Source organism: Nerophis ophidion, linkage group LG23 (genome assembly GCF_033978795.1).
Source record: "Nerophis ophidion isolate RoL-2023_Sa linkage group LG23, RoL_Noph_v1.0, whole genome shotgun sequence".
Lineage (NCBI taxonomy): Eukaryota > Metazoa > Chordata > Actinopteri > Syngnathiformes > Syngnathidae > Nerophis > Nerophis ophidion.
The window spans coordinates 24,183,872-24,211,588 of record NC_084633.1 but is presented as its reverse complement, the minus strand read 5'-3'; the positions used below and the strand labels follow the sequence as shown (position 1 = coordinate 24,211,588).

Below are 27,717 nucleotides of genomic sequence, written 5' to 3'. Positions count from 1 at the left end.
TGTTACCAGGATGTGGAGAGAAGATAGAAAGCACAATGGAGGCATTCATTCAGTGAGTATTTCCTGCACACTAAATTCAAAATTATTTACTTTTCTACTAACTTTGTTTTCTATTTATTTTTTCTTCTACCTATTTTGTTTTCTACTTTTCTTATCCTTTTTTAGTTTTCTATTGACCTTTTCTACTAATTTAGTTTTCTACTTTTAAAAAAAAAAACTTTTTTACTTACTTTGTTTTCTACTTTTGTTTTCTGCTTTGTTTTCTACTTTGTTTTCTACCTATTTACTTTTTATACTGACTTTGTTTTCTACTTACTTTGTCTTCTGCTTATTTAGTTTTTTACTGACTTTGTTTTCTACTTATTTAGTTTTTCTTAGTTTGTTTTCTACTTTTTTACTTTTGTACTTACTTTGTTTTGTACTTTTGTTTTCTGCTTTGAATTCTACTTACTTTGTTTTCTACTTATTTACTTTTCTACTAACTTTGTATTCTAATCATTTACTTTTCCACTGACTTTGTTTTGTACTTATGTTTACTTCTCCTTTTTTTACTTTTCTACTTACTTTGTTTTCTACTTACATAGTTTTCTACTTATTTACTTTTCTACTAACTTTGTTTTCTACTTATTTACTTTTCTTCTGACTTAGTTTTCTACTTAATTTGTCTTCTACTTTTTTACTTTTCTACTAACTTTGTTTTCTACTTGCCGTATTTCCTTGAATTGCCGCAGGGCATATAGTATGCGCCTGCCTTGAATTACTGCTGGGTCAAACTCGCTTCCCAAAAAAATTAGCGCATGCTTAGTATTACCGCCTGGTCAAACTCGTGACGTCACGAGTGACACTACCCCTGTCATCATTTTCAAAATGGAGGAGGCTGATTTCAATACTGGTAATTTGAAATTGCATAAAGGGAAGAAGATTAAGAGCCATTCAGTAGGATTTAAGGTCCAAGCTTACATCACACTCAAATTTTTACTGCATGCCTTTGGTATGTGCCGGAGTGAGAAAACGTTTTAAAATATTTAGCGCATGGTTACTTTTACCGCATGCCTTTGGTAAGCGCAGGAGTGAGAAGAGGTTTTAAATTAATTAGCGCCCTGGCGGCAATTCAAGGAAATACGGTTTTTACTTTTCTACATACTTTGTTTTCTGCTTTGTTTTCTACTTACTTTGTCTTCTTTTTACTTTGTTTTCTACTTACTTTGTTTTATTTTTATTTTTTTTTCCACCTACTGTTTTTTTCTACTTACACTGTTTTCCTTTTTTTTTTTCCCTGGCCTGCAGTGCAGTGAAGCAGGGAACACAGATGCTAGAACTGGACTGTCATGTGACGCGCGACGGACATGTGGTTGTGTCACATGATGAGAATCTACTCAGGCAGACAGGACATGACGTCACCATATCCTCACTCAGGCTGCAGGTGGGAGGAGCAAGTAGAGAATAGAATACAATAGAATAGAATGGACTTTATTGTCATTATATTTGCATATAACGAGATTAAGGACTCCAATTTAAGGTGTGGTAGTGGAAACAGATATGAAAAAAAAAATCACATAAGTAATAAAGATAAAAAATAAGAATTTAAATAAACAGACTACTATACAAAAAAACAATAAACAATTTTGTACAGTATACAAAACAATATATTAAAACATGTACACTATACAGAACAAAACAAGAGTACTGGAGTAGTAAAGTAATGACAATCAGTGTCGAACGTATTGCACTTGAAGGGTAATATTGCTTAGTAGGGCATTGGGGCAAGATATTGTATAGGGGTGATTAATTTATTATAAGTTTGAGTTCAGGATGGTGACAGCTGTGGGAAAGAAGCTGTCTCTGAGCTTGTTTGTTCTGGCTCTGATGCACCTGTAGCGCCTGCCCGATGGTAGCAGGTCGAACAGGTAATAGCCAGGGTGTGTGCTCTGCTTGGTAATGTTTTTTGCTCTGTTGAGGCAACGGGAGTTGTGTAAATCCTTTAGGGAGGGGAGGGGGCAGCCGATGATTTTTTGTGCAGAGTTTATGACCCTTTAAATCGCCTTTTTGTCTGCTTCAGTGCAGCTGGCGTACCACACTGTTATGCGGTACGTTAGCAGGCTCTTAACAGCCGAGCGATAGAAGGTCACCATCAGCTGCCTCTCCAGTCTGTTCTTCCTCAGCACCCTCAGGAAGTGGAGTCTTTGCTTGGCCTTCCAGATGACTGCAGTTGTATTTAGGGTCCAGGAGAGGTCAGCAGATATGAGGGTGCCGAGGAACTTTTTTTGAAAGAGCTGAATCCCTCCACCTCCTCACAATTGATGTGAGGATGTGTCTGCAGTGTTTTTCCTGAAGTCAAAGATGAGTTCCTTGGTTTTTGTGGCATTCAGTCCCAGGTTATTCACTGAACACCACGCTGATAGTTTCAGGACCTCATTTCTGTATGCAGACTCATCCCCCCCCGTAATGGGTCCAACCACCGTCGTGTCATCGTCGAATTTGATTATGGTGTTCTCTGGGTGGGCTGGACTACAGTCTTGGGTGTAGAGGGAATACAGCAAGGGCTCAGCACACAGCCCTGTGGAGAGCCGATGCTGAGTGTGCGGGAGGAAGAGAGATGGGGGCCGAGTTTCACTCTCTGGGGTCGGTTAGTCAGGAAGTCCTTAATCCAAAGACAGGTGGGTGTTGGGAGGCCTAAGTCCAGCGGTTTGGTGACCAGGATGTCTGATTTGATGGTATTGAAGGCTGAGCTATAGTCTATGAAAATCATTCTGACATAGCTCCCCCGGTGTTGTAGGTGGCCAAGTACAGAGTGGAGAGCAATGGTTATGGCGTCATCCGTGGATCTGTTTGCCCGGTAGGCAAACTGTTGTGGGTCTAGAGTCGGGGGGGATGCAGGCTTGAATTGGGTACCGGGATAATTGTGGCGGATTTAAGGCAGGGTGGGATGAGTACCTGTGCCAAGGAGAGGTTGAAGAGGACAGTGACAATGTAGGAAAACTGGTCAGCACATGCTTTGAACTCTGTCTGGACCAGCCGCCTTCCTGGGGTTGACTGCTCTGATCACCCACCTGACCTCGTGCTCTTTAAGAGTGAGTGTGTTAGTGCTGGGGGCAGGAGGGGCTGGGGGTGGTGTGGCTGTGACTGGTTGTGATGTTTTGAAGGGAGCAAAGAAGCAGTTCAGCTCCTCTGCCAGCGATACATCCCAGTTCCCAGTTGTTGCGTCACAGCCTCTGTAGTTGGTGATGTGCTGTATGCCCTGCCACATCTGCCATGGGTTGTTGCTTGAGAAATGGTCTTCGATCCTCTCTTTGTAGTCCGTCTTGGCTTCCTTTAGTCCTCACTTCAGGTCAGCTTGTGCAGGGCTGTACAGAGCACTGTCACCTGACCTGAAGGCGGTGTCACAGGCTTTGAGGAGCATGCGGACCTGGCTTGTCATCCAGGGTTTCTGGTCTGGGTAAACCCGGATGCTGTTTTCCATAGTGACATTGCCGATTCAGTACTTTATGTCGGATAGTACCGACTCTGTGTGTGTGGGCAGGTCTTGGTCTTCAAAAACATCCCATGCAGTGTGTGCAAAGCAGTCCTGTAGCTGGGGGAGTGCATCCTCAGGCCAAGTTGTGACAGTCTTTGTCACTGAATATGTCCTTGCTCTGAGGGGTGTCTAGGCAGGGGTGAGCAGCAAGGAGAGGTGGTCTGACTGGCCTAGGTGTGGGAGAGGGATAGCTTAAAATGCCTGTTTGATGTTGGAGTAAACATGGTCAAGAGTGTTCCTCCCTCTCCTTGGGGATTTAACATACTGGTAAAATTTGGGGAGTACTGTTTTCAGATTGGCTTTATTAAAATCTATAGCAATAATGTGAGCGCCATTGGGGTTGGGCACGTAGTTGCTTATTTATTGTGTTTAGCAGTAGAGAGAGAGCCATGCTAGCATTAGTATCCGGTGGTATGTAAACTGCCGTGATGATTACTACTGTTAGCTCTCTTGGCCGAAAAAAGGGTCTACATTTCATTGACATGAACTCTCGGTCGGGGGAACAGTGATTGTCTATGATAGTGCTGTTTTTAGACCATGCGATACATACATAAACACAGAGACCACCTCCCATGCTCTTACAAGATTCCTTGTTTCGGTCCCGACATAGCAGCGTGCGGCCTGCTAGCTGTACCGCAGCGTCGGGGATTAGGGGGTGAAGCCAGGTTTCGGAAATTATCAGAAAACAGAACTCCTGGATGTAGCTATTTCCAGCCGGCTAGAGTTTTAGGTCGTCCATTTTGTGAACAATGGATCTGACGTTTGCGAGGTATAAGCTTGGCAGCGGAGGCTTGTGGGGCCTTGATGCTCGCTGGGAGATTCCGGCGGTCTCGCTATCTTGTCGGGTATGTTGTGCAAGCGGTGGAAATCGCTAGAAACAGCCATCCTGTGCTGAAAACCAATTTCCAGCAGGTTTTGATGACTATGTTGTGTCTTAGACGGTAGACAGAAATAACCAAAACAATATAAAACATAAAAGGAAGCATCGAAAGTGGGAGCTGTAAGCCGCTGCATCATCTTGGATCTAAGAGTGTGGTCAAAGTTGAATGACCTTCAGTGTATCCCCTTTACTCATTTACTTCGGGTGGACAGCCGTTAATACATTTAGGGGCACAAAATTATATATATATATATATATATATATATACATATATATATATAAACACACCCACATATATGTGCACACGACTATATATATACAACTAATCGTTAAGATATGTAAGCGTGAGAACAACAGAATTGGATACTTGCGGTCCCCACCATCAGTTGTTGTCATTGGGGTGGTCATGGTGGTGTTATGCTTTTTCACAAAACAAGATATTCTTCCAAAGTTGTACAATTCGGAAAACGGCACCAGTGTGTGGAATGTGGGGTTTTAAGCATTGAGAAAGAAAATACAGTGCATTCACAGCCCTTCACTTTTTCCACATTTCGTTATGTTTCAGCTTTATTCCAAAATGGAATAAATTCATGTATGTCCTCAAAACTCTCCACACAATAAATACCCCATAATGAAAACGTGAAAAAGTTTTTTGAGTATTTTGCCAATGTATTTAAACTAAAATATCGAGAAATCACATGTCCATAAGTAGTCACAGCATTTACCATGAAGTTCAAAAGGGAGATCATGTTTCAACTGATCATCCTTGAGATTGAGCACAGGTAAACTCTAATTAAGATGTAAATTAATTAGAGGTAACCTGTACTTGATACTTTGTTGATGCACCTCTCCAAAGATGTTCAGTCAGATTAAATTTTGGGTTCTGGCTCCGAGTGCCACCCACACTGTGTTAAATGTATCAATCAAATCAATCAATGTTTACTTATATAGCCCTAAATCTTTGAGACACTAGTGATTTAGGGCTATATAAGAAGACATTGATTGATTGATTGATTGATATATATATACAGTATATGTGAAGTACATTTATACAGCGCTTTTCTCTAGTGACTCAAAGCGCTTTACATAGTGAAACCCTTATCTAAGTTCCATTTAACACAGTGTGGGTGGCACTCGGAGCCAGAACCCAAAATTTAATCTGACTGAACATCTTTGGAGAGGTGCATCAACAAAGTATCAAGTACAGGTTACCTCTAATTAATTTACATCTTAATTAGAGTTGACCTGTGCTCAATCTCAAGGATGATCAGTTGAAACATGAACCCCCAAAATGATGATAGATACATCGAATGGAATCGAGTCAAAGTTTAGCCGTTAGCTTGGTGGTCAGGCTAATGCTGTTGGACTTTATCCCGCTCTCTAACAGCTAGCAGGGGGATCTCAGCTAGCTGTCGCAAGCTGCATAATTATTTACAGGCCGCGTTTACATAATTCTATTTCCGATCATATAATAACTTTTGTTCACTTCGCTGCATGTTTTGAGGCTGAAATCGGACAAATGTTGACAGTCACCGCTTGTGCTTCTGCAGCCACTCGGGGCGCTGCCATCTTGTTGCTATGTGTTAATGTGTGCTGTGTTATCACGCTGTCCTTTTTATGCCTCATTATCACAAATGTATACGTTATTACCCAGTTTTAACTTGTAAATAACTTTGAAAATAACAAACAATACATTTGACCACAATCCATTGTATGTAAAGATTTGACTTTTCTATAAAGTTTGATGTTTGTGTTAATGAGGATTATTATCTTAATTTTTTTGTAGGATCTACCTTTGTACAAGGACAAACTTGAGGTGACTTTCAATGCGGGTGAGACACACCGTCGTTGATCATTCACACATGGTGGTGTGTGAGTGTGTGTGTGTGTGTGTGTGTGTGTGTGCGTGTGTGTACGTGTGTGTGTACGCATGCGTGCGTGCATGCGTGTGCGTGTGTTTGTGTGTGTGTGTGTGATGTCACCATCTTGGCCACGCCTTCTGTCCAGCAGGTCACTACAGTCATGGTGCAGACAGGAAGTTCCCTTTACTGGAGGATCTGTTCCAAAAGTTCCCAGAAATTCCAATCAGCATTGAGATTAAAGAGAACAACAACCAGCTGATAGAAAAGGCAACATACGCACACACACACACACGCACGCACGCACGCATGCACGCACGCACGCACGCACGCATGCACACACAAACACACACGCACACACACTTTATTATCCGACTAGTCGACTAATCGTTACGATAATCGATGACTAACAAAATAGTCGTCAGTTTAGCCTTACTTTAGAGTAACAGCACTTTTGCTTGAGTACCATTTTTGGCTACTCTGTGCCAGGAATGTAAACCAAGTATTGGTATTTTTTTGTTTCCGATGTTCTGTCCAATGAGCTGCTTCCTGGAAAAAAGCCACCAGTTGCATCATTTGGTAGCGGTTTCTACCTATTTATGCTATTGTGTCAAAAAATGCTACTTTAAGTTTCCAAAGGCCAATCGAAATATCAAATAACACCCCCACTGTAGAATGCCTGTTATTAATATTCATGTATATATTTTCATGCAAGCTGTAAAAGTCGCCATCATCAAACTGTGGTACGAATCACTTCAATAAATATTGTCATTCATTACTGTAGGGCAGTGTTTTATTTTCCTACATCCAAACACAGTGTTACTGTTCAAACTGTGTGTAATGTTACAATGGCAAAAACAGGGAATACACTGGTTAAATAGAACCTCTGCCTTGTTTTGAATGATTACAAAGCGACTGTATTTGAAGTCCTAAAAAAACGCCTGTGCGCCTGAAAGAGTGGCAGCACATCACAGGAGCTCCTTTGAATTCGTTCTTTTCACTTTATTTTTGGTATTATTCTCAACCTTTCTTGCTTTCTTTTAATCTCTTCCCTTTCCATAAACCACTAATTATGGTTCTTGGGCGCTTTTGTGTGTTTTCGCTACTTTTCTTTTTCTTTTCGGGCCGTTTTGTGTTTGGCTGTGATCAACGGAGCAGCAGACCTTTTGTATACACACGCGAGGAGCTGTTTGCGCTCTCCTTACCAGCGCTGTGGGGAGCGCGGCCGGACCTTCCAGTGGAACTACGGAAAAAGCTCAGGGGACGCAGTGCCGGCACAAAGATGAGGGAGCGGAGAAGGAAATTTGAACCGTCAATTCCCTCTGTCCTCATGGGGAACGTGCGGTCTCTGGTGAACAAAATGGATGAATTGTCCGGGCTCGTCCGAACTCAAAAGGAGTACGCCGTGTGCAGCATCATGTGCTTTACAGAGACTTGGCTACACGCGGACTTCCCGGACCACAGCGCGTCTCTACCCGGCTTCACAACCTCACGGGCGGATAGAAACACACTCCTGAGCGGTAAGAAAAAAGGCGGCGGGTTTGCCATCTTGGTGAACGAGAGGTGGTGCAATCCTGGACATATCATTGTTAAGGAGTGTGTTTGCATGCCGGACATTGAACTTCTAGCTGTTGGAATTCGACCATATTATTTGCCAAGGGAGTTTACTTCTGTAATCTTCATCGGAGTGGATGTCCCTCCTTCTGCTGACGAAGCTGTTGCGTGTGAGACCATTCACGCCACTGTTACTAAGCAACAGACCAAACATCCCGATGCCCTCTTTCTCATTTCGGGTGACTTTAATCATGTTTCTTTGGACTCTATTTTACCCACTTTCCACCAATATGTGCACTGGTCAACATGGGAAAATGAAACTCTGGACCTACTGTATGCTAATTTAAAAGATGCATACAGAGCCACTGCCCTGCCCCCCCCTTGGACGATCTGATCACAATCTGGTGCTTTTAACACCTCATTATATTCCTGCTGTGAGGAGGCAGCCCATCTCAACAAAATCCGTGCAGATGAGGAACCAGGAGGCATGCATTGCCCTGCAGGACTACTTTGAGTCTACAGACTGGGAAGTACTCTGTAAGCCCCACGGGACAGATATCGACAGCATCACAGACTGCATCACATATTACATCAAATTCTGTGAGGACTCCATCATCCCTACAAAAACTGTCCATTGCTACCCAAATAACAAGCCCTGGATCACCAGCCAGCTAAAGGTGCTGCTGAATAAAAAGAAGCTAGCCTTCAGATGCGGTGACCGGGACGAGTTGAGGAGGATACAGTGGCAGCTTAAAGTCCAGCTGCAAGAAGGGAAAGATGCCTACAGGAGGAAGCTAGAGGCTAAACTCCAGCAGAACAACATTCGTGATGTGTGGAAAGGCATGAAAGCCATCACAGGCTTTAACAACAAAGCCAAACTGCTGGATGGGGGTGCAGACAGAGCTAATGAGCTGAATTTTTTCTTCAACAGATTTAGCAATACACCCCTTTACTGGCCCACCCCCCACTACTCCTGTCTTCACAGCTTCCCTGAACATCTCTACACAAACTCCTTCTCTGATACCTGCCACTGCTGTTCCCCCCTCCCCCTCTGAGAAAGCCAGCCCGGTGTGCCTGACACCAGGACATGTGAGACGACAGCTGGAGAGAGTCAATCCAGCCAAGTCAGCAGGCCCTGACCGAGTCAAGCCCTGTGTACTGAAGACTTGTGCTGCTCAGCTGATTGTGATCCTCCATTTCATCTTCAACCTGAGTCTGAAGTTAGAACAGATACCAGTGCTATGGAAAACATCCTGCATAGTGCCGGTGCCCAAGAAGCCCATCCCATCGGGATTGAACGACTTCAGACCTGTTGCCCTGACGTCCCAGGTCATGAAGGTCTTCGAAAGACTTCTACTGGAACAGCTGAGACCCCTGGTGGCTCCTTCCCTGGATCCTCTACAGTTTCCATATCAGCCCCATGGAGGAGTGGATGATGTTGTTATCTACCTGCTGCATCGTGCTCACCCTCACCTGGATGGTGGGAAGGGCACTGTGAGGATCATGTTCTTTGATTTCTCCAGTGCCTTTAACACCATTCAGCCAATTCTGATGAGTGACAAGTTGCTCAGGATTGATGTCAGTTCATCCATTGTCTCCGGGATCACTGATTACTTGTCTGACAGGCCCCAGTTTGTGCGACTAGGGAGCTCCCTGTCAGATACTGTGGTCAGTGGTGTAGGTGCTCCACAGGGGACTGTCCTGTCTCCTTTCCTGTTCACCCTTTATACCTCAGACTTCCAGTACAGTTCCAGGTTTTGCCACCTGCAGAAATATTCTGACGACTCTGCTGTGGTCGGGTGTGTCAGAGAGGGACAGGAATTGGAGTATAGGACACTGATTCCTGACTTTGTGGAGTGGTCTCAGGCGAACCATCTGGTCCTTAACGTGGACAAGACCAAGGAGCTGGTCATCGACTTCAGGAAGAGTATGACCCCGGTGGAGCCCATCAAGATCCAGGGCCGGGAGGTGGCAGTGGTGGGGCAATATAAGTACCTGGGAGTTCATTTGAACAGCAGACTGGACTGGAAGGACAACTGCAATGCTGTTTACAAGAAGGGAATGAGCAGACTCTTTTTCCTGAGGAAGTTTGGGTCCTTTAATGTGTGCAGCAAGATGTTGGAGATCTACTATCAGTCTGTTGTGGCCAGTGCCATGCACTTCGTTGTGGTTTGTTGGGGGAGCAGCACCAGCAAAAGGGACTCAAACCAGATTGATAAACTGATCAGGAAAGCCGGCCAAACTATTGGCTCGCAGTTGGAGGCGTTTGTATCAGTGAGGGACAGGAGGACACTGGACAAACTGCTGGCCGTCATGGACAATCCTGCCCACCCGCTCCACCAGACAATTGAGGGACAGCGGAGTTCATACTCCAACAGGCTCCTTCAGCTTCCTTCCCGCACTGTGCGATTCAAGAACTCCTTCATTCCACACTCCATCCAGTTGTATAATCACTCCCAATACAGCAACAGATACTATTCGTCTATTACCTGACACCTTCTATGTCAGCTACTTCTCTTTGTTTTTAATGTCTATATTCTATGTTCTGCTGGACTTACTCTCTTTTTTATGCTGAGGCTGCCAAACATACTGTGATAGTGTACATAGCAAATGGTATATATTGTATATATGTTATATATATTGTATATATGTTATAATATACTGTACACATATTAAGTATATATTGTATATATTCACAGATATGTTATATTTTACATTGCTATACCTAGTCTATTTATACCTGCATTGTCCTTTCCATCCTTACACTTTCCATCATTGTAACTAAGCTACTGTGTTGAACAATTTTCCCTTGTGGATCATTATGGGGGTACGAGAAGTGAGGCGCTACTTGGTGCAAAGACTTGGACAACCACTGCTCACGTATGACAGAAATATATGTTGACAGTAAAAAGGTCTTTACCCACACCAGGCAGCTCCTTTGGACAGAACATCGCTTCCTTCAGATACTGGACCAATGATACGGCTAACGTTAATTTGAAATCAGACTTTCCTGCTGTGAGATGTTACACAATGTTGCTGTTGTACAACCTCTTAAAAATGGTAACAAAAAAAACAATTTTTTTTGACATCTTTATTTACACCAATTGTATTTAGGAATGATAAGGGTGCAGACAAATACTGATATTGGTATGAGATATTGATATTGGTATCGATAAAATCCTATTGTTAGATACCCTTACTCTCCTCAAAATGCTCAAAGTGTGTGTATTTGTTGTGTGTGTGTGTGTGTTTGTGTGTGCGTGTAGATATCTGCGCTGGTCCAACGTTATTGCAGGGAGAAGATCACTGTGTGGGCGTCTGTGAACTCAACAATCATGAACAAATGCCGCAAAACGGTGAGTAAAGACACAAATTGTTTTATAATGTATGTGTTTATGTTGTTGTACGTGTTTATGTTATTGTACATAATAATAATGTTATTGTAATAATGTTATTGTAAGGGTGTATAGTATTGTACGTGTTTATGTTATTGGAAATGTTTATGTTATTGTACGTGTTTATGTTATGTTATTGTACACGTTTAAGTTATTGTACGTGTTTGTTATTGTACGTGTTTATGTAATTGTACGTGTTCATGTTATTGTACATGTTTATGTTATTGTACATACTGTATTCATGTGATTGTACGTGTTTATGTTATTTTACGCGCTTATGTTATTGTACGTGTTTGTTATTGTACGTGTTTAGATTATTGTACAGGTTGAGGTTATTGTACACATTTAGGTTATTGTACGCATTTGTAATTGTACGCGTTTATGATATTGTAAATGTTTATATTATTGTACTTGTTTATGTTATTGTACGTGTTTATGTTATGTACATGTTTACGTTATTGTACGGGGACCGCGTGGCGAAGTTGGGAGAGTGGCCGTGCCAGCAATCTGAGGGTTATTGGTTCAATCCCCACCTTCTACCATCCTAGTCATGTCCATTGTGTCCTTGAGCAAGACACTTCACCCTTGCTCCGGTTAGCGCCGTGCATGGCAGCTCCCGCCATCAGTGTGTGAATGTGTGTGTGTGAATGGGTGAATGTAGAAATAGTGTCAAAGCGCTTTGAGTTCCTTAAAAAAAGGTGTTCATGTTATTGTACATGTTTATGTTATTGTAAATGTTAATGTTATTGTACACGTTTATGTTATTACATGTGTTTGTTATTGTACGTGTTTATGTTATATTAAGTGTTTGTGTTATTGTACATGTTTAGGTTATTGTACGTTGTGACAGGTTTCCAGCCGCCACCGTGCGGGTTACATGGACCATCGATGCAAGACGCCTCGTAGCAGATTTGACACTCCTTTATTATTTCAACAAACAGTGGTTGGTCCCAGTCGGTCGCGCCGATTTCCAGCGCGACCTCCTTTGTTGCTCATCTCGGCTTGTCTTTCGGTGGCCGGTGACTGCGTCTTCCTCGCGGGTTCATCTCTCATCTGTCGTCTTTTGCCTCTGATTCTCCTCCGTCTTCTGCCCGGATCCTTCCTCCTTCTCCCATTTTTTACTGCAGGAGAAGATGCACCGATTGAGAGCAGGTGTGTGATTTACGCACCTGGCTTGGATTGCTGCAGCGTCGCTTCAAGCGCGCCCCGCCTCTCCACTCTGCCGCACACTCCGCCTCCTGGCCGCCATCTTGAGTAGGATCGCTACCCCGCTGTCGGCCCGTCGGCTCCGCCTCTCCACAGTCCTCCATCGTCAAACTCAAGCCGGGCTTCAGACCGGTTAAGCCTACTCCCCCCCCCCCCCCCCCCCGAAGGAGCGGGAAAAAACTGCCCCGGCCGCCTGTCTTCTTTGTCTTTGCCTTTTCCTTGGTCTTCTTTGTCTTTGCCTTTTCCTGGGTCTTCGTTGTCTTTGCCTTTTCCTTGGTCTTCTTTGTCTTTGCCTTTTCCTGGGTCTTCGTTGTCTTTGCCTTTTCCTGGGTCTTCCTTGTCTTTGCCTTTTACTTGGTCTTCCTTGTCTTTACCTTCTTGAACTTCAATTTCTTTAACTTTTTCCTTGACCTCTTCGACTTTTTCCTTGTCGTCATCATTTTTTAGAATTCCTTCCTTCTTCTCTCTCAATTTCTTGAGTTTCTTTTGCTTCTTTTCCATCCTTAACTTCTTCCTTATTTTCTTTATCTTCATCATCCTCCAGAATTTGTTCAAGCATTTTTTCTTCTTTCTCAATTTCTTGAGTTTCTTTGACTTTTTCTTCATCTTCAACTTGTTCTTTATCTTCGGCATTTTCTTTATCTTCAATTTCTTCTTCCTCTTCATCATTTGCCTGAATTTCTTCGAGTACTTCTCCTTTCTCAATTTGTTGAGTTTCTTCATCGTTTGATTCCTCTTCATCATTTTCCCGAACTTCTTCAAGTATTATTTTCTTCTTTCTCAATTTCTTGCGTTACATTGACTTTTTCTTCATCTTCCGCTTCTTCTTTATCTTCAAATTTTCCAGCTGCCCGCTCCATTGGTTGTGGTGCAGGCACTGGGGCCCGACGCGGTGAAGGCACCAGGGTCCGACGTGGTGCAGGCACCGGCACCTCCTGTAGTGCAAGCACCGGGTTCCGACGTGGTGCGGGCACCGTGGTCCGACGTGGTGCGGGCACCGGGGTCCGACGTGATGCGGGCACTGGGGTCCGACGTGGTGCAGGCACTGGAGTCCGACGCGGTTAGGCACTGGGGTCGGACGCGGTGCAGGCACTGGTACCTCTTGTGGTGCGGCACTGGTGTCCGACGTGGTGCAGGCACTGGGGTTTGACGTGGTGCAGGCACTGGGGTCTGACGTGGTGCAGGCACTGGGGTCCGACGTGGTGCAGTCACTGGGACCCAACGTGGTGCAGGCACAGGTACCTCTTGACGTGGAGCATGTATTTTAGCTTCTTCCTGCTCCTTGTCTGCGGCGTCATCTTCTACCTTCTTGTCTTCTGGTTCTTGCTTCTTTTCTACCTTCTCTGCTGCATTTTTGTCTTCAGCAGAGGGCGCCTCTTCTGCACTGCCGTCTTCACCATCAAGCAGGGCGAACTTGTCCTCCCTCTTTTTGGCCGACAGCTCACCATGCTGGTCTGCAGACGCCACTGCCGCCTGTCCAGCTCCGCCTTCCAGGTGGAAGGTCTCCGCCCCGGCTTCACCGGCATTTTCCTCGACTTCTCCTTTGGAGGGGCACTCACCGCCTCCCCCCACCTGGTACACCAGCGCTTGCAGCATCTGGGTATACTGACGCTTTTTTTTTGCCAGTTTGGTGTATTTTGCGACGAGCGCCCAGATGAAGTCGTCCTCCGATGGTCCTCCTACGTCGGGCGCCACTGTGACAGGTTTCCAGCCACCATCGTGCGGGTTACGTGAACCATCGATGCAAGACGCTCGGTAGCAGGTTTGACACTCGTTTATTATTTCAACAAACAGTGGTTGGTCCCAGTCGGTCATGCCGATTTCCAGCGCGACCTCCTTTGCTGCTCGTCTCGGCTCGCCTTTCGGTGGCCGGTGACTGCGTCTTCCTCGCGGGCTCATCTCTCATCTGTCGTCTTTTGCGTCTGATTCGCCTCCATCTTCTGCCCGGCTCGCTCCTCCTTCTCCCCTTTTTTACTGCAGGAGAAGATGCACTGATTGAGAGCAGGTGTGTGATTTACGCACCTGGCTCGGATTGCTGTGACGTCGCTCCAAGCGCGCCCGCCTCTCCGCTCCGCCGCATACTCCACCTCCTGGCCGCCATTTTGAGTAGGACCGCTACCTTGGTCGGCCCGTCGGCTCCGCTTCTCCACATACGTGTTTATTATTGTACGTGTTTATGTTATTGTACATGTTTATGTGATTGTACATGTTTATGTTATCGTGCATGATATCTTACTGTACATGTTTATGTTTTTGTATGTGTTTATGTTATTGTACATGTTTATGTTATTGTACGTGTTTGTTATTGTACGTGTTTATTTTATTGTACATGTTTGTGTTATTGTTTACGTTTATGTTAATGTAAGTGTTTATGTTATTGTGCATGTTTATGTTATTGGAAATGTTCATGTTATTGTACGTGTTTATCCATACATCCATATTCTACCGCTTATTACCTTTGGGGTCGCAGTGCCTATCTCAGCTACAATATGTTATTGTAGATGTTTATATTATGGTACATGGGTATGTTATTGTACGTGTTTATGTTATTGTATATGTGTATGTTATTGTACATGTTTGTTATTGTACGTGTTTATGTTATTGTATATGTTTATGTTATTGTACATGTCTATTATTGTAGGTGTTTATGTTATTGTACGTGTTTATGTTATTGTAAATGTGTATGTTATTGTACATGTGTATGTAATTGTACATGTTAATGCATTGTACATGTTTATGTTATTGTACGTGTTAATGTTATTGTACATGTGTTTTATTGTACATGTTTATGTTATTGTACTTGTCTATGTTATTGTACGTTTATGTTAATGCACATGTTTATGTACATGTGTATGTTATTGTACGTGTTTATGTTATTGTACATGTATATGTTATTGTACATGTAAATGTTATTGTACATGTTTGTGTTATTGTACAAGTTTATGTTTTTGTATATGCTTATCTTATTGTACATGTTTATGTTTATGTACATGTGTATGTTATTTTACGTGTTTATGTTATTGTACATGTGTATGTTATTGTACCTGTTAATGTTATTGTATGTGTTAATGTTATTATACATGTTGAGCCAAGAATTTCGCACTTGAAAAAAAGTATTGAGGACCTGAAAATTTTACTTTCGATTTGAAAGAACACATAATCGTTTTTCAAATAAAAATAGTGTACACTATTTTCCCCAGATTGATGGTAATTATGATTCACGATTCATTCTGGTAATTATTTTTTAATAATTTATTTATTTTTGTTGTTTTTAGTTATTCTTTTTAGTTTTTAGAGGGAACAAATAGTCAAAGTTTTCCAACATTACACAATACAAAATAACAAAAGTATGATTCGTGCTGATCAATGTTGGGATCGGGCAATATTCAAGACTCCAATATTGGTTTCATACCGGGAGTGAAAAATTTGAATTCGGACCCGACTTTGCATAACAACAAATCAAGTGCCTCGCAGCCTAATAATTATGTTAAGTATCTAAACTCAAGAGAAATAAGCAATAATGATTGGATTTTATTTAAAGATTAATAAATACTACTTTGCTATGTTCATTTTTATTATAGTTTGTTTTTTTATTAATTTATTTATAAATAAAATACATTATATTATTTATTCTTTTTCAAACAAAAATCTCTGAAAAAAACGGAAGTCTAAATCTGAAAATAAAAAGATTTAAATTAAAAAAAGAAAGGTCTAAAAACAGAAAAACAAACTAAAATGGTAAAAAACAAGATTTAAATCTGAAGAAAAAAATCAATAAATATAAAAATATATTGAAGTGAACATTTTTTAGTTAATGTTCAGATTTTTTTTTTATCAGAGTGAATAATAATTTAATTCATCATAAAAAAAATATGTGCACCCTTTTTATTTTTAACAGATGTATTTCCCAAGTTCAACATCAGAATTTGATTTTTGAGCTTAAAATCTGAAACTGTAAAAAAAAATGTAAACCGCTAATAAGATTTAAATCCGAAAACAAAAAAACAAAAACAAAACAAACAAGTACAAATATTAAAATATAAAAAAGTGAACCATGAAAATAAAGGAATGATTTAAAAATAATGACCACAATGGCTAAGGTTATTGTTTGAGTTCATTTCAAACATGCATACAGTTACCAAATAATCCATCACATACTTCAAGGGTTTTTCTTTGCAACGTGTATGAAAAGAAGCAAGAAGAAGCAGCTAGAGTTTATTCAATCCTACTCCTTTTCCACTTAATATCAATTACCAACACATTAAATTCACATCCTGTTCTCAAATACTACACAATGTACTTTCATTGAGAGTTAATGATAAAGTTCTCAATAAATAGTTCAATCACTTGTCATTCACATAAGAAGATGAATAAGATTATCTCCTACTCAATAAGTTTAAAATGATTATTAGTAAACACGTTCTTAAAGTGGAACATATAAGTACTTTGTTTATTAATCCATTCAATAACTGAATTCCACAAACTGATAAGCTAAAGTGTTGTATGTGCTTACATTGGTTTAAAATTACATTTTTTTTTGCCAAGGCAGGGGTGTTAAACGGTTAAATCTGCCCAATTGCGCAGAAGATCTGTTTGCTAAATATAAAGATGAGCTGCATTTTTTTACTGAAAGAAGTGCGGTTTTAAATGTGTCCACTGGATGTTGCAATATTACTCAGTGGACTAGTGGTTAGAGTGTCCGCCCTGAGATCGGTAGGTCATGAGTTCAAACCCCGGCCGAGTCATACCAAAGACTATAAAAATAGGACCCGTTACCGCCCTGCTTGGCACTCAGCATTAAGGGGTTTGAATTGGGGGTTAAATCACCAAAAAATGATTCCTGGGCGCGTAACCGCTGCTGCTCATTGCTCCCCTTACTTCCCAGGGGGTGATCAAGGGTAATAGGTCAAATGCAGAGAATAATTTCGCCACATCTAATATGTGTGTGACAATCATTGGTACTTTAACTTTGCTTCAATAGCAATTCAAGTGTGACCCAAATCACACGTCATTGTTTGAAGATGACGTGTCAACTGACTTTAAGCACCCTCTGGATTGGCTGCCGCTACTCCTATTAGTGCAGGTGCAACAATCACTTGCTCCAGTTGTGGCCGGCAGCAGATGGCGACAGTATGGAGCCATACCTTCTTTCATTGTAAATAATTCACTCAACGGATAAAATTAGGAAAAGGTAAGATGCAAAAACTTAAGTCAACATGACCATCATCTTTATAGTTAGAGTTCTGTGCAGCACTTGCAATTGGGTGAATGCGCACCCTGAACTCCATTGTAAAAATGTGTGTTTCTACATTTGTTGTGTTTGTTTTATTTTATTTCATACTTTAATATACCATGTTCACATTGGTTAAGTTTGTAGTTATGTTACCTTGATTTTGGCTATGTTGTCAATTAGTTTTGCTTATAAAGTTATAGTTAAAGTACCACTGATAGTCACACACACACGCACGCACGCACGCACGCACGCACGCACGCACGCACGCACGCACGCACGCACGCACGCACACACACACACACACACACACACACACACACACAAAGTGTGGTTAAATTACCCTCTGTATTTGACTCATGCCCTTGTTCCACCCCCTGGGAGGTGAGAGGAGCAGTGAACAGCAGCGGTGGCTACTCTCGATAATCATTTTTGGTTTAACCCCCAATTCCAACCCTTGATGCTGAGTGCCGAGTAGGAAGCTAATGGGCCCCATTTTTATAGTCTTTGGTATGACTAAGAGTCACTTACGATCTACCGATCTCAGAGCGGAAACTCTGACGACAATTCCACTGAGCAGGTGTATATATAATATACATTTATTATTATCTTGTAATTGTAATATTTGAATGACGATAAATTCATGTGTTGTGGTAGTTGTGGGTGTCACCAATGCGGCGGTTTGAGGAAACACTTGGTTGCTTTTCCAAACAAGTCCCTAATGGAGAACTGGCAACATGAGAATGCTTAACAGGAAGTGCTTAACGTTTAATGGCATTGTGAAAACAATGAGACAAAGTTCATTGTGTCCCAGTTTGTGAACCCGTTCTCAAACAATGGCAATAAAAACTATTCTAATTCTGATTCATGGTATTTTTAAAACTGCACCAATTTCTTCCTCAGAATTTTAAACTAACTTGAAATGTTTTGCCAAAAGGATTCTTTGTAATATACATATTTTCAGAATGTTCTAGTTCTATTTTTGGCCAAATAAATCAATCTGAAGTTGTCTTTATTTGGAAATTTTCATGTATGGGAATAGCAGCACGGTGTAGAGGGGTTAGTGCATGTGCTCGCAATACGAAGATCCTGAGTAGTCCTGGGTTCGATCCTGCACTCGGGATCTTTCTGTGTGGAGTTTGCATGTTCTGCCCGTGACTGGGTGGGTTCCCTTCGGGTACACCGGCTTCCTCCCACCTCCAAAGACATACACCTGGGGATGGGTTGATTGGCAACACTAAAATTGGCCCCAGTGTGTGAATGTGAGTGTGGATGTTGTCCGTCTATCTGTGTTGGCCCTGCTATTAGGTGGCGACTTGTCCAGGGTGTACACGGTCTTCCGCCCGAATGCAGCTGAGATATGCTCCAGCACCCCCCGCGACCCTAAAAGGGACAAGCGATAGGAAATGAATGGATGGATGGATGGATGGATGGGAATAGATGTTCCTCCATGCGGCCCCTGACTCAAAGGAGTTTGACAGCCCTTGACTTGTTGAGAAGGATGGTTGTACATTATTGTGTAGCAAGTTATAAATAAACTTCGAGTGTTTGAGTGTTCTCTCTATTTCAACCTAATAGAAACGGTGAGTCCATTTTTATTTGGAATACACTGATGTATTTTTCCAAAATTCAACATCAAAACTTTATTTTTCAGTTTCTGAGTGGAATTTTTCAAGATGCTATCTTTTGGCTGACTTAACCCTGTGTGAGTTGTGTGAAGTTGGCTAGCACTTCAAAAACAGTGCTGTTGTGTACACATGATTAGGATCTTAGCGCCAAAGAAAGGTTTGACATGCTAATGTATCTTTGCAAAGGAAGAATGTAGATACAGTAGATGGCTTGTGTTTTGGTCCTTGTAGAATGGTGCCATGCCGTACAGCTTCTCCATGCACCGAGGGTTGCTCCTTCTGCTCCTCTTCTATAGCGGCCTGCTACCCTTTGTGCCGCTCGGAGAGAGCCTACTGCAGTTCTACCTGCCGCGCATAATCAACAGGTGTGTCTTAGTCTAATGCAGGGGTGCCCAAACTGTTCTCGGCGAGGGCCACACATGGAAGAGTGAAAGACGTGGGGCCACATTTTCCAAAACCAGGACATTTTTACTGGTGACTCAATTTCCACCAAGTAGTAATTATTATAATGAATCAAATACTTTCATAGTCACAGCATAAAAAACTGTTGACAACCTTCTCAATATTTATTGAACACTATTGGAGCATTCTAGACATAAAATAACACCCACCTTTTCATCTTTCCGCTCCTTTAATACAATGAGCCAATCAGTGGCCACGATACTAAACAGCTCGCTCCAATTGGTTTACGGCCAATACCCAGTATTGATACTTGTACTTTATTTATTCATTTTTATGCGTCAAAATACTTAATTTAAGCCAAAATTAGGTCCCTTAATGTGTGCAGCAAGCTGATGCATACATTTTTGTATGGCTTCATACAAAAATGTATGAAGCCATACATTTTTGAAGTGGAATGTGTCAAGGAACAACTGCATGCAAAACATATATACATATAGATATATATACATACATACCGTATTTTTCGAAGTATAAGCCGCTCCCGAGCATAAGTCGCACCTGCCGAAAATGCATAGTAAAGAAGGACAAAAACATATATAAGTCGCATTTTTTGGTGAAATTTATTTGATAAAACCCAACTCCAGGGATAGACATTTGAAATAAATAAAGAATAGTGAACATCAGGCTGAATAAGTGAACGTTATATGACACATAAATAACCAACTGAGAAGGTGCCTGGTATGTTAACTTAACATATTATGGTAAGAGTCATTCAAATAACTATAACATATAGAACATGCTTTACATTTACCAAACAATCTGTCACTCCTAATTGCTAAATCCGATTAAATCTTATACGCCTAGTCTCTTCCGTGAATGAGCTAAGTAATAGTATTCGATATTTTACGGTAATATGTTAATAATTTCACACATAAGTCGCTCCTGAGCATAAGTCGCACCCCCGGCCAAACTATGAAAAAAACTGGGACTTACAGTTCGAAAAATACGGTACACACACATTATATATATATATATATATATATATATATATATATATATATATATATATATATATCTGCGATGAGGTGGCGACTTGTCCAGGGTGTACCCCGCCTTCCGCCCGATTGTAGCTAAGATAGGCGCCAGCGCCCCCCGCGACCCCAAAAGGGAATAAGCGGTAGAAAATGGATGGATGGATGGATATATATATATATATATATATATATAGCAATGAGATGACGACTTGTCCAGGGTGTAGACCACCTTCCGCCCTATTGTAGCTAAGATAGGCCCCAGCGCCCCTGGCAACCCCAAAGGGAATAAGCGGTAGAAATGGATGGATGGATGAATATATAAATATATATATATATATATATATATATATATGTATTTTTTTTTTTTCTATTCCTTTTAACAGGGAGAAGGCTAATTGGTCTGTACTTGGTGATGTCTTATTTCCTGCTTTATGGATTGGGATGATAGTAAAAAAGTGTTTTCTGTTATTTATTTTTTTATTAATGTTGTTATAGGAGCAGTAAGACTATCTTTATACGTTTTTAGGAAGAAAGTGTCCAGACAGTACATATCTCGAGATCGTGAGTTTGATAATGCAGGGAGGATTTTGTTTACTTTTGTTTCGTTTGTTAATTTTAAACTTAGTCAATCCTTAATAAATGGCAATTATTTGCACTGAATTTGAGGGAGTTTTTATTCAGGGTTTGTACCGACTGGATGGAATGTTCATTAAAATGATTACTTATGTCCAGACTGTCTGTGATAGAACCGATAGTGTTGTTTCTTGTTTGCCCTCTTCCAGTGAGTTTGTCAATGATTTTCCATACTGTCTAATGTTCCCTTTTGCAGCTTTGATTAATTCAAAGTGAAAGTCAGCCCTACACTTCCGCATAAGCATTGTAACTTTGTTCCTCAAAACTTTTTAAAAAATCATACGATCCGTATTTAGACCTGTTTTGATTGCTCTTTTAAGAGCTGAGTCCCGCTTTTTCATTTGAATCTAAATTGTTTCATTAATCCAAGGTATTTTTATTTGAGCACTTTTCTTTCTGGGTTTTGTTTTAGTGTATTTACAGATCTCTTTGATTTTTGTATCCAAAAATACAAAAAAAGCAGCCCTAATTCTAGTAGGGCTGCTTATCATTTGTGTCATGTAGAAGCCGTTTATAATATCCTTAAGTTTCTTTCTACGAAACTTATTTAACCAGTCCAGATTAACGTCCCCAATAACGTTCAACTCTTTCATACTGTGCTGTTTGAGGATGTCTGAAAATGAACAGAAAAAAACGTTTTTAGCTGTGGGTGGTCGGTATGCTACAACTACCTTGAAGTACATTTCTGAGGAAAATGTGATTTTAATTCCAACACACAAGATGATTTACTGGGAGGGTTATTTGTTCACTTTTAATGTTTTCCCTTACATAAATCATAACTCCTCCCCCTTTGTCACCTGATCAATTTTTTTTTAAAATCTGTAATCTTGTACCCCGGGACATTAATTATTGTTGCAGGTTTTACCTATGTCTCCGATAGATAAAGGTACCCCAGATTAGAGTCTGACAGTAACTGCTGGATTTTTTCAGTATGGTTCCTGTTGTAGAAAGTTGAATGATGTGGACATGTTTGTTACTGAATACTTTCTATCAGACTTCTGTCTCTAAGCGACTTTGTGTATGTAATTATCAATTATAATTTTTTGATATGCTTAAATGTGTTATTTTAACTAATTTTAGCTCAACTGTTGTGTAGCTGCTAGCTCCTTGTAGCCTACAGCAGGTGTGTCCAAATTGCAGCCCATAGCTATGTGTTTAACAGACAATCAAAACAATTGAAAATGTGGTATTTGGGTGTCGGTTCAATCAGCGGCAGCTACGCCCTGTTTCATCATTGGACCTAAGTCTTTGGTTTCGTAGGTGGGACAGAGAGCAAGGGAATAATGTGGGACAGCATTTGTGTCCATCTTATACCATGTTAGTTGTTGCAAAGATATGTCAACTTGAGCAGCCACACCTTCAGTTCCAACATATATATATAAAAAGGAGTCAAAGGCCTCCTGGGAATAGTCGTCTACCCGGTGATCATAAGATATGGCGGATCGAGTGGTCGTACACACGGAAACAGCTCAGCCAGCCAGGGTTTTCACTGATAGAACAGTTGCAGCAGGAGTTGGGGTACTCAGCATGTGTCAGCCATTTCTGTGGTATGAGCTCCTGCTCATGGAGGAGCCTTGGTAGTGGTGTCGCAGCTTGGTGGTTGTACCATCAGGTAACACCAGGAAGGTCCCTTCTCTGCGATATTGAATGTCAGGGCACAGTTTGTAAAGCAGATCATTACCAAGCAGGCACGGTGTGTGAAGGTCGACCACGAAGGGGTGCTTCAGTGTGTGTCCAGCAATTTGAACCTGAAGTGGCTTGTTGACAGGTAACATTCTTGTGACCTCAGCGAAGCCTTCGACCTTCAAAAGGGAAGCACACAGTTTCTTTGGTACCTCTGCATTCAGAGATGAGTAGGTGGCACCAGTGTCAATCACGAACTGATAACATTGTCCGTTGACACTTATGTCCAGCATGGGGCCTGTTTGTATCCCCTGCTGCGCGTCCAGCAGTGGGCGTCCTTTGCCACGCCTTTGTGTTTTTTCTTGCGGCATGATGGGACCTGTCCCATTCGGAAATGTTGAGAATGTTGAACCCAGTGACCAAGTTGGTCACAGGCGAAACAGTTTCCACCCCAGACTGACCTTGAAGCACCGCGTCGTCCACCACCCGTGTCGATCTGTCTGGTCTCACATCTGTTGAGGATTCTCTTCTCCACCTGCTGGAGCTCAAAAGAAAAGTCACCCACTGCTGAATATACTTTAGTTGATTTTTGACTTTTCGGTTCTTTTGACATTTTTGCTTCAGTGATTTGTAAATTAAGGAGTCGTTTCCATATTGCTCTATCACAGCCTTGTCGTTGTCCTCTTGCTTAGTCCAAGATACAATTTAAAAAATTATTTTTGGGTACATTATATTGATCGACTAAATCATTGAACGGTTTAAAATAGTTTTTATTAATAATAGGATGAGGTTTAGTAATACCTCTGTCGTCCATTTAACCACATTTTTATTAATTGTATTAGGATTGTACCAGAGCGGTTGATTTACAGATGTCATTAGGTTGATTCTTAGTATTTTATTAATTATATTAGGATTGTACCAGAGCGGTTGATTTACAGATGTCATTAGGTTGATTTAGTATTTTCTGACACAATTTTAGAATGTTAAAGGTGGCTTCTATTGGGCTCTGCCTCTATTCGTTAGGTATTTTTTAATATAATATAAACTCCCCACATCAATGTCCAAATTCATTAACACATGTTTTTCTACGTTGATCCAGTCCTTATCTGCAGAAGAACATCTGGCCTTCTTTCCACATCGTATGAAATGTAGTATCATTGTATGTATTTTACCAACAGCCATATTCAGTGATGACATTATTTACATAATGAAGAGAGGAGTTAATATGTGACAGGTAGAGAATTATGTTGTCACAATACATTGATAGCTTATTATACTGAGAGCCAATATTTGTATCATGAATATTATTTTCACTTCTTAATTTTGCAGCCAAGGGTTCAATAACCAAATTAAATAATCCGATGCAGGACATCCCTGTTCCACTCCTCCTTTCTAACAAAAAAGGTTCCGAAATGTTTATTTGTTTTGACTGATGCCATGGGCCTTGTATAAAGCATCTTAATCCATTCGATAAAATTATATCCAAATCCAAATTTAAATAATGTGCAAAACCTAAATGACCAGTTTATGCTGTTGAATGCCCCCTCGCATCAACAGCACAAGGGAGACTTCTAGCATTGAAATAACAATAAACAAGTTCCTTGTATTGTCTAAAGATTGTTGACCTACCATGAAGCCAGTTTGGTCAGTATGAATTAATTTTCCTATTTTTTTTCTCCAAGATTTTATTGTCCATATTGGCTAGGGATAAAGGACGATAATTACTGCAAATCAATGGGTCTTTATCCTTTTTATGTATTAATGAGATATGAGAAAAATTGAAGGTTGGAGAAAACATTTGTTTATTAAATGAAGATTGGTACATTTGTAATAATAGAGGAGACATCTTCACTGAATATTTGATAAAATTCTGTATTATAGCCATCAGAGCCCGGAGATTTATTTTTTGCAAATTAATTTATAGCTTTTTCAATTTCCATTAATTGTATAGGTTCCTCCAGTGATTTTTTTTGGCATGCTCTGATAAGGACGGCAGTTGTATTGCGTTTAAATATGATTGCATAGCTTCTATGCTATCCTATTCGTGACGCCAATTTTATGAGGTGGAAATGTCGAGGATTTAATCCGGGGCCGGTGGGGCCTCATCCAGCTTGTGGTAGCCAATTTTATGTAGTTGAAAAGTCAGAATCTTAAACAGGACAAATAGTTTGTTACAATACTTTTAATTACTCACAATCAGATAGTACAACGTTGGATTGAATCAATATGAAAACAGTGTCTCCGGAGACGAAAAATGGTACCCTTCGTGAAGGAAAAAAGTAAGAGAGCCCACCCGGGTTGGTCCTTTCCTTCTTATTTATAAACTCCATGATGACCTGATTCCTTCCATAACACTTATGTAACTGTCCAATGTTCAGGGTGTATTGACCTCTCATGTCGTCTCACCCCCACTTGGTCAATGTATTTAGGTGAAAGTTACCCAAAACAGATTTAGGACTGAAATTTTCCACTACACGTTCAAATTAATAGTGCTTCCAAAGTACAAAGAAGAAGGATTATGAGAAACACTTTCAACCCTATTGAAAACAAGATATTCTTCATCTCAGTATGTTAATAATGACTGAATTAATTAATTACATATTACAAAACTGCTGTATTTCTAATTCACGAATGTCATTCTACCATAAAAAAGGTCAAGAAATTAATGTATATATTTGTAAACGCTCTGACAAGGGGTAGGATTAAATAAGCTTTGCTTCTTCCTACTCCTTTTCGGACATGATGTAATGTGAAATGGTATGAAATTGTCTGATGTCTTATGTTGTAAGTATGTTCTTGACCAAACCTGTGACTCAGACTCCACAATTCACACAGGTGGGACTATAAACGTTGACAATATTTTAAATTAAACCCGGTTACACAGATAAAAGTTAAAAATATTTTAGAATATAACTTTACATTTTTTTTAATTGTGATTATTCTTAAAATAATTACATTAATTAAATGTTATTAATTTATTTGTGTCAGGCTTGGACCTGGTGTTGGTTAGTTTTCCCAAGGTGCAAAGCGAATGGAGTGTGTTTTAATGTTAGATATCTTATTAAATGAAGACGCACACACAGAGTTGCCGTTCAGTCATTTTACCGGGTAACTTCAGAGTGATGCAAACATCCGGGTGCACCCCTCAAATCCCACCGGGTGAAACCCATACATTGTAACATCTCCCCTTTTTTGAAAAAAAAAAACAAAAAAACAAAAAAAAACAACAGAGAAGAAAAAAAACAACAGTCCCACCCAATTGTAAACAAAGGACCTATGAGGGAAGAACAGCACAACCGTGCTTTAACTAAACACGGCAGTGAAACACATTTAGCTCCTTAAACAAAGTCCCGGAGGTGTGCAGGCCTCCTAACAACCCTGCCGAATCTGGTGGTGACACCAGCTTGTGTCGTCTGAGGGTCCGGCTCAGCTGGTGAGCAGGATTGTGGTGTGACGTAGTCAGGTGAGCATGGTTGTGGTGTGACCCCACCCGGAGTTGGGGTGGGCGGGTTCCTGCCAGTTGACTCTGATGTTGGTGACACCCCTGGCGATGGTCTCAGGTGTCTACGGTCTTTTTCTCTGCAAACTTGGCAGTTTCCCATGTACGTTTTTAGCTGTTCATGCATACCCGGCCAGTACACACATTCTCTCGCTCTCCTCAGGCAGTTTTCTATCCCTAAATGTGATGCATGGATCTTTTCCTTCATTTCTTTTCTTAGAGCCGTCGGGATGACTGCCCTCTGTCCTCTAAAGATGACATTGTCCTGTACGCTTAGCTCATCCCGCATATCAAAATACGGCCTCACCTCATCCTCGACCTGCCCTTTATCATCTGGCCACCCCTGCAGTATTCTTCGTTTCAGCACCTGAAGGGCCTGGTCCCGTTCTGTCTCAGTTTGGATTCTCTGCCGTCTCTCCTCTGAAATGGGCAAATAATGAATCATGTTCACAGTTTCAATTTCAGCTTCCACTGACCCCTCAGTTGCACATTCAGGCAGGTACGCTCTGCTCAGTGTATCAGCTACCAGCATAAATCTGCCTGGAACAAACACTACTTCTATGTCATACTTTTGAAGTCTCAACAGCATTCTTTGTAAACGCTTTGGGGCGCTAAGCAGTGGTTTCTTTGTGATTGTTTCCAGAGGTTTATGGTCAGAGTGCACAACCACCTTTCTACCATACGTGTATTGGTGAAACTTTTCCATCCCAAATAATATAGCCAAGCACTCTTTTTCTATTTGTGCATATCCTCTCTCAGTGGAGGTGAGTGCCCTGCTGGCATATGCTATCGGCTGGCCTACCTGCAAGAGCGCTGCACCCAGTCCGGTTTCTGATGAATCACATTGGAGAGTGAGGTCCTCCGTTGGGTTGTAGTACTTCAGTACTGGTGCTGAGGCTATCATTTCTTTAATTTTCACAAAGGCAGTTTCCTGTATGTCAGTCCACTCCCATATCACATCCTTGTGAGTCAGTTGCCTCAGGACCTCACAGCTATCTGACAGGTGTGGGCAAAATTTTGCAAGGTAGTTAACCATTCCAAGCAATCTCTGAAGGCCCTTGATGTCGGCGGGTCTAGGCATTTCCTGTACTGCGCGTACCTTTTCAGGGTCAATTTTCAAGCCCTCCGATGTTAGTCTGTGACCTATGTACGGCACCTCCTTCTGCTTCAGCCTCAGTTTGTCAAAATTCAGTTTAATGTTGCATGTTTCGCATCTCTCAAGGAGTTTTTTCAGTTTTTCGTCATGATCTCTCACTGCCA

At 41.2% G+C, this 27,717-nt stretch overlaps 1 protein-coding gene across 4 annotated transcripts in view; it reads left to right on the top strand.

The window, feature by feature from the left end:
- The window catches only part of gdpd3a (glycerophosphodiester phosphodiesterase domain containing 3a), a 56,718-nt gene that overhangs the window by 5,123 nt on the left and 23,878 nt on the right, over window positions 1-27,717 (top strand). For 3 of the 4 annotated variants that reach the window (XM_061885305.1, XM_061885307.1, XM_061885308.1), the window contains exons 3-8: window positions 10-52; window positions 1,288-1,423; window positions 6,181-6,226; window positions 6,402-6,523; window positions 11,074-11,163; window positions 19,498-19,631. In XM_061885305.1, the coding sequence (XP_061741289.1) occupies window positions 10-52; window positions 1,288-1,423; window positions 6,181-6,226; window positions 6,402-6,523; window positions 11,074-11,163; window positions 19,498-19,631 (571 nt within the window). The remainder of the gene's footprint in view (window positions 1-9; window positions 53-1,287; window positions 1,424-6,180; window positions 6,227-6,401; window positions 6,524-11,073; window positions 11,164-19,497; window positions 19,632-27,717) is intronic. The other variant, XM_061885306.1, reaches the window with a different exon arrangement.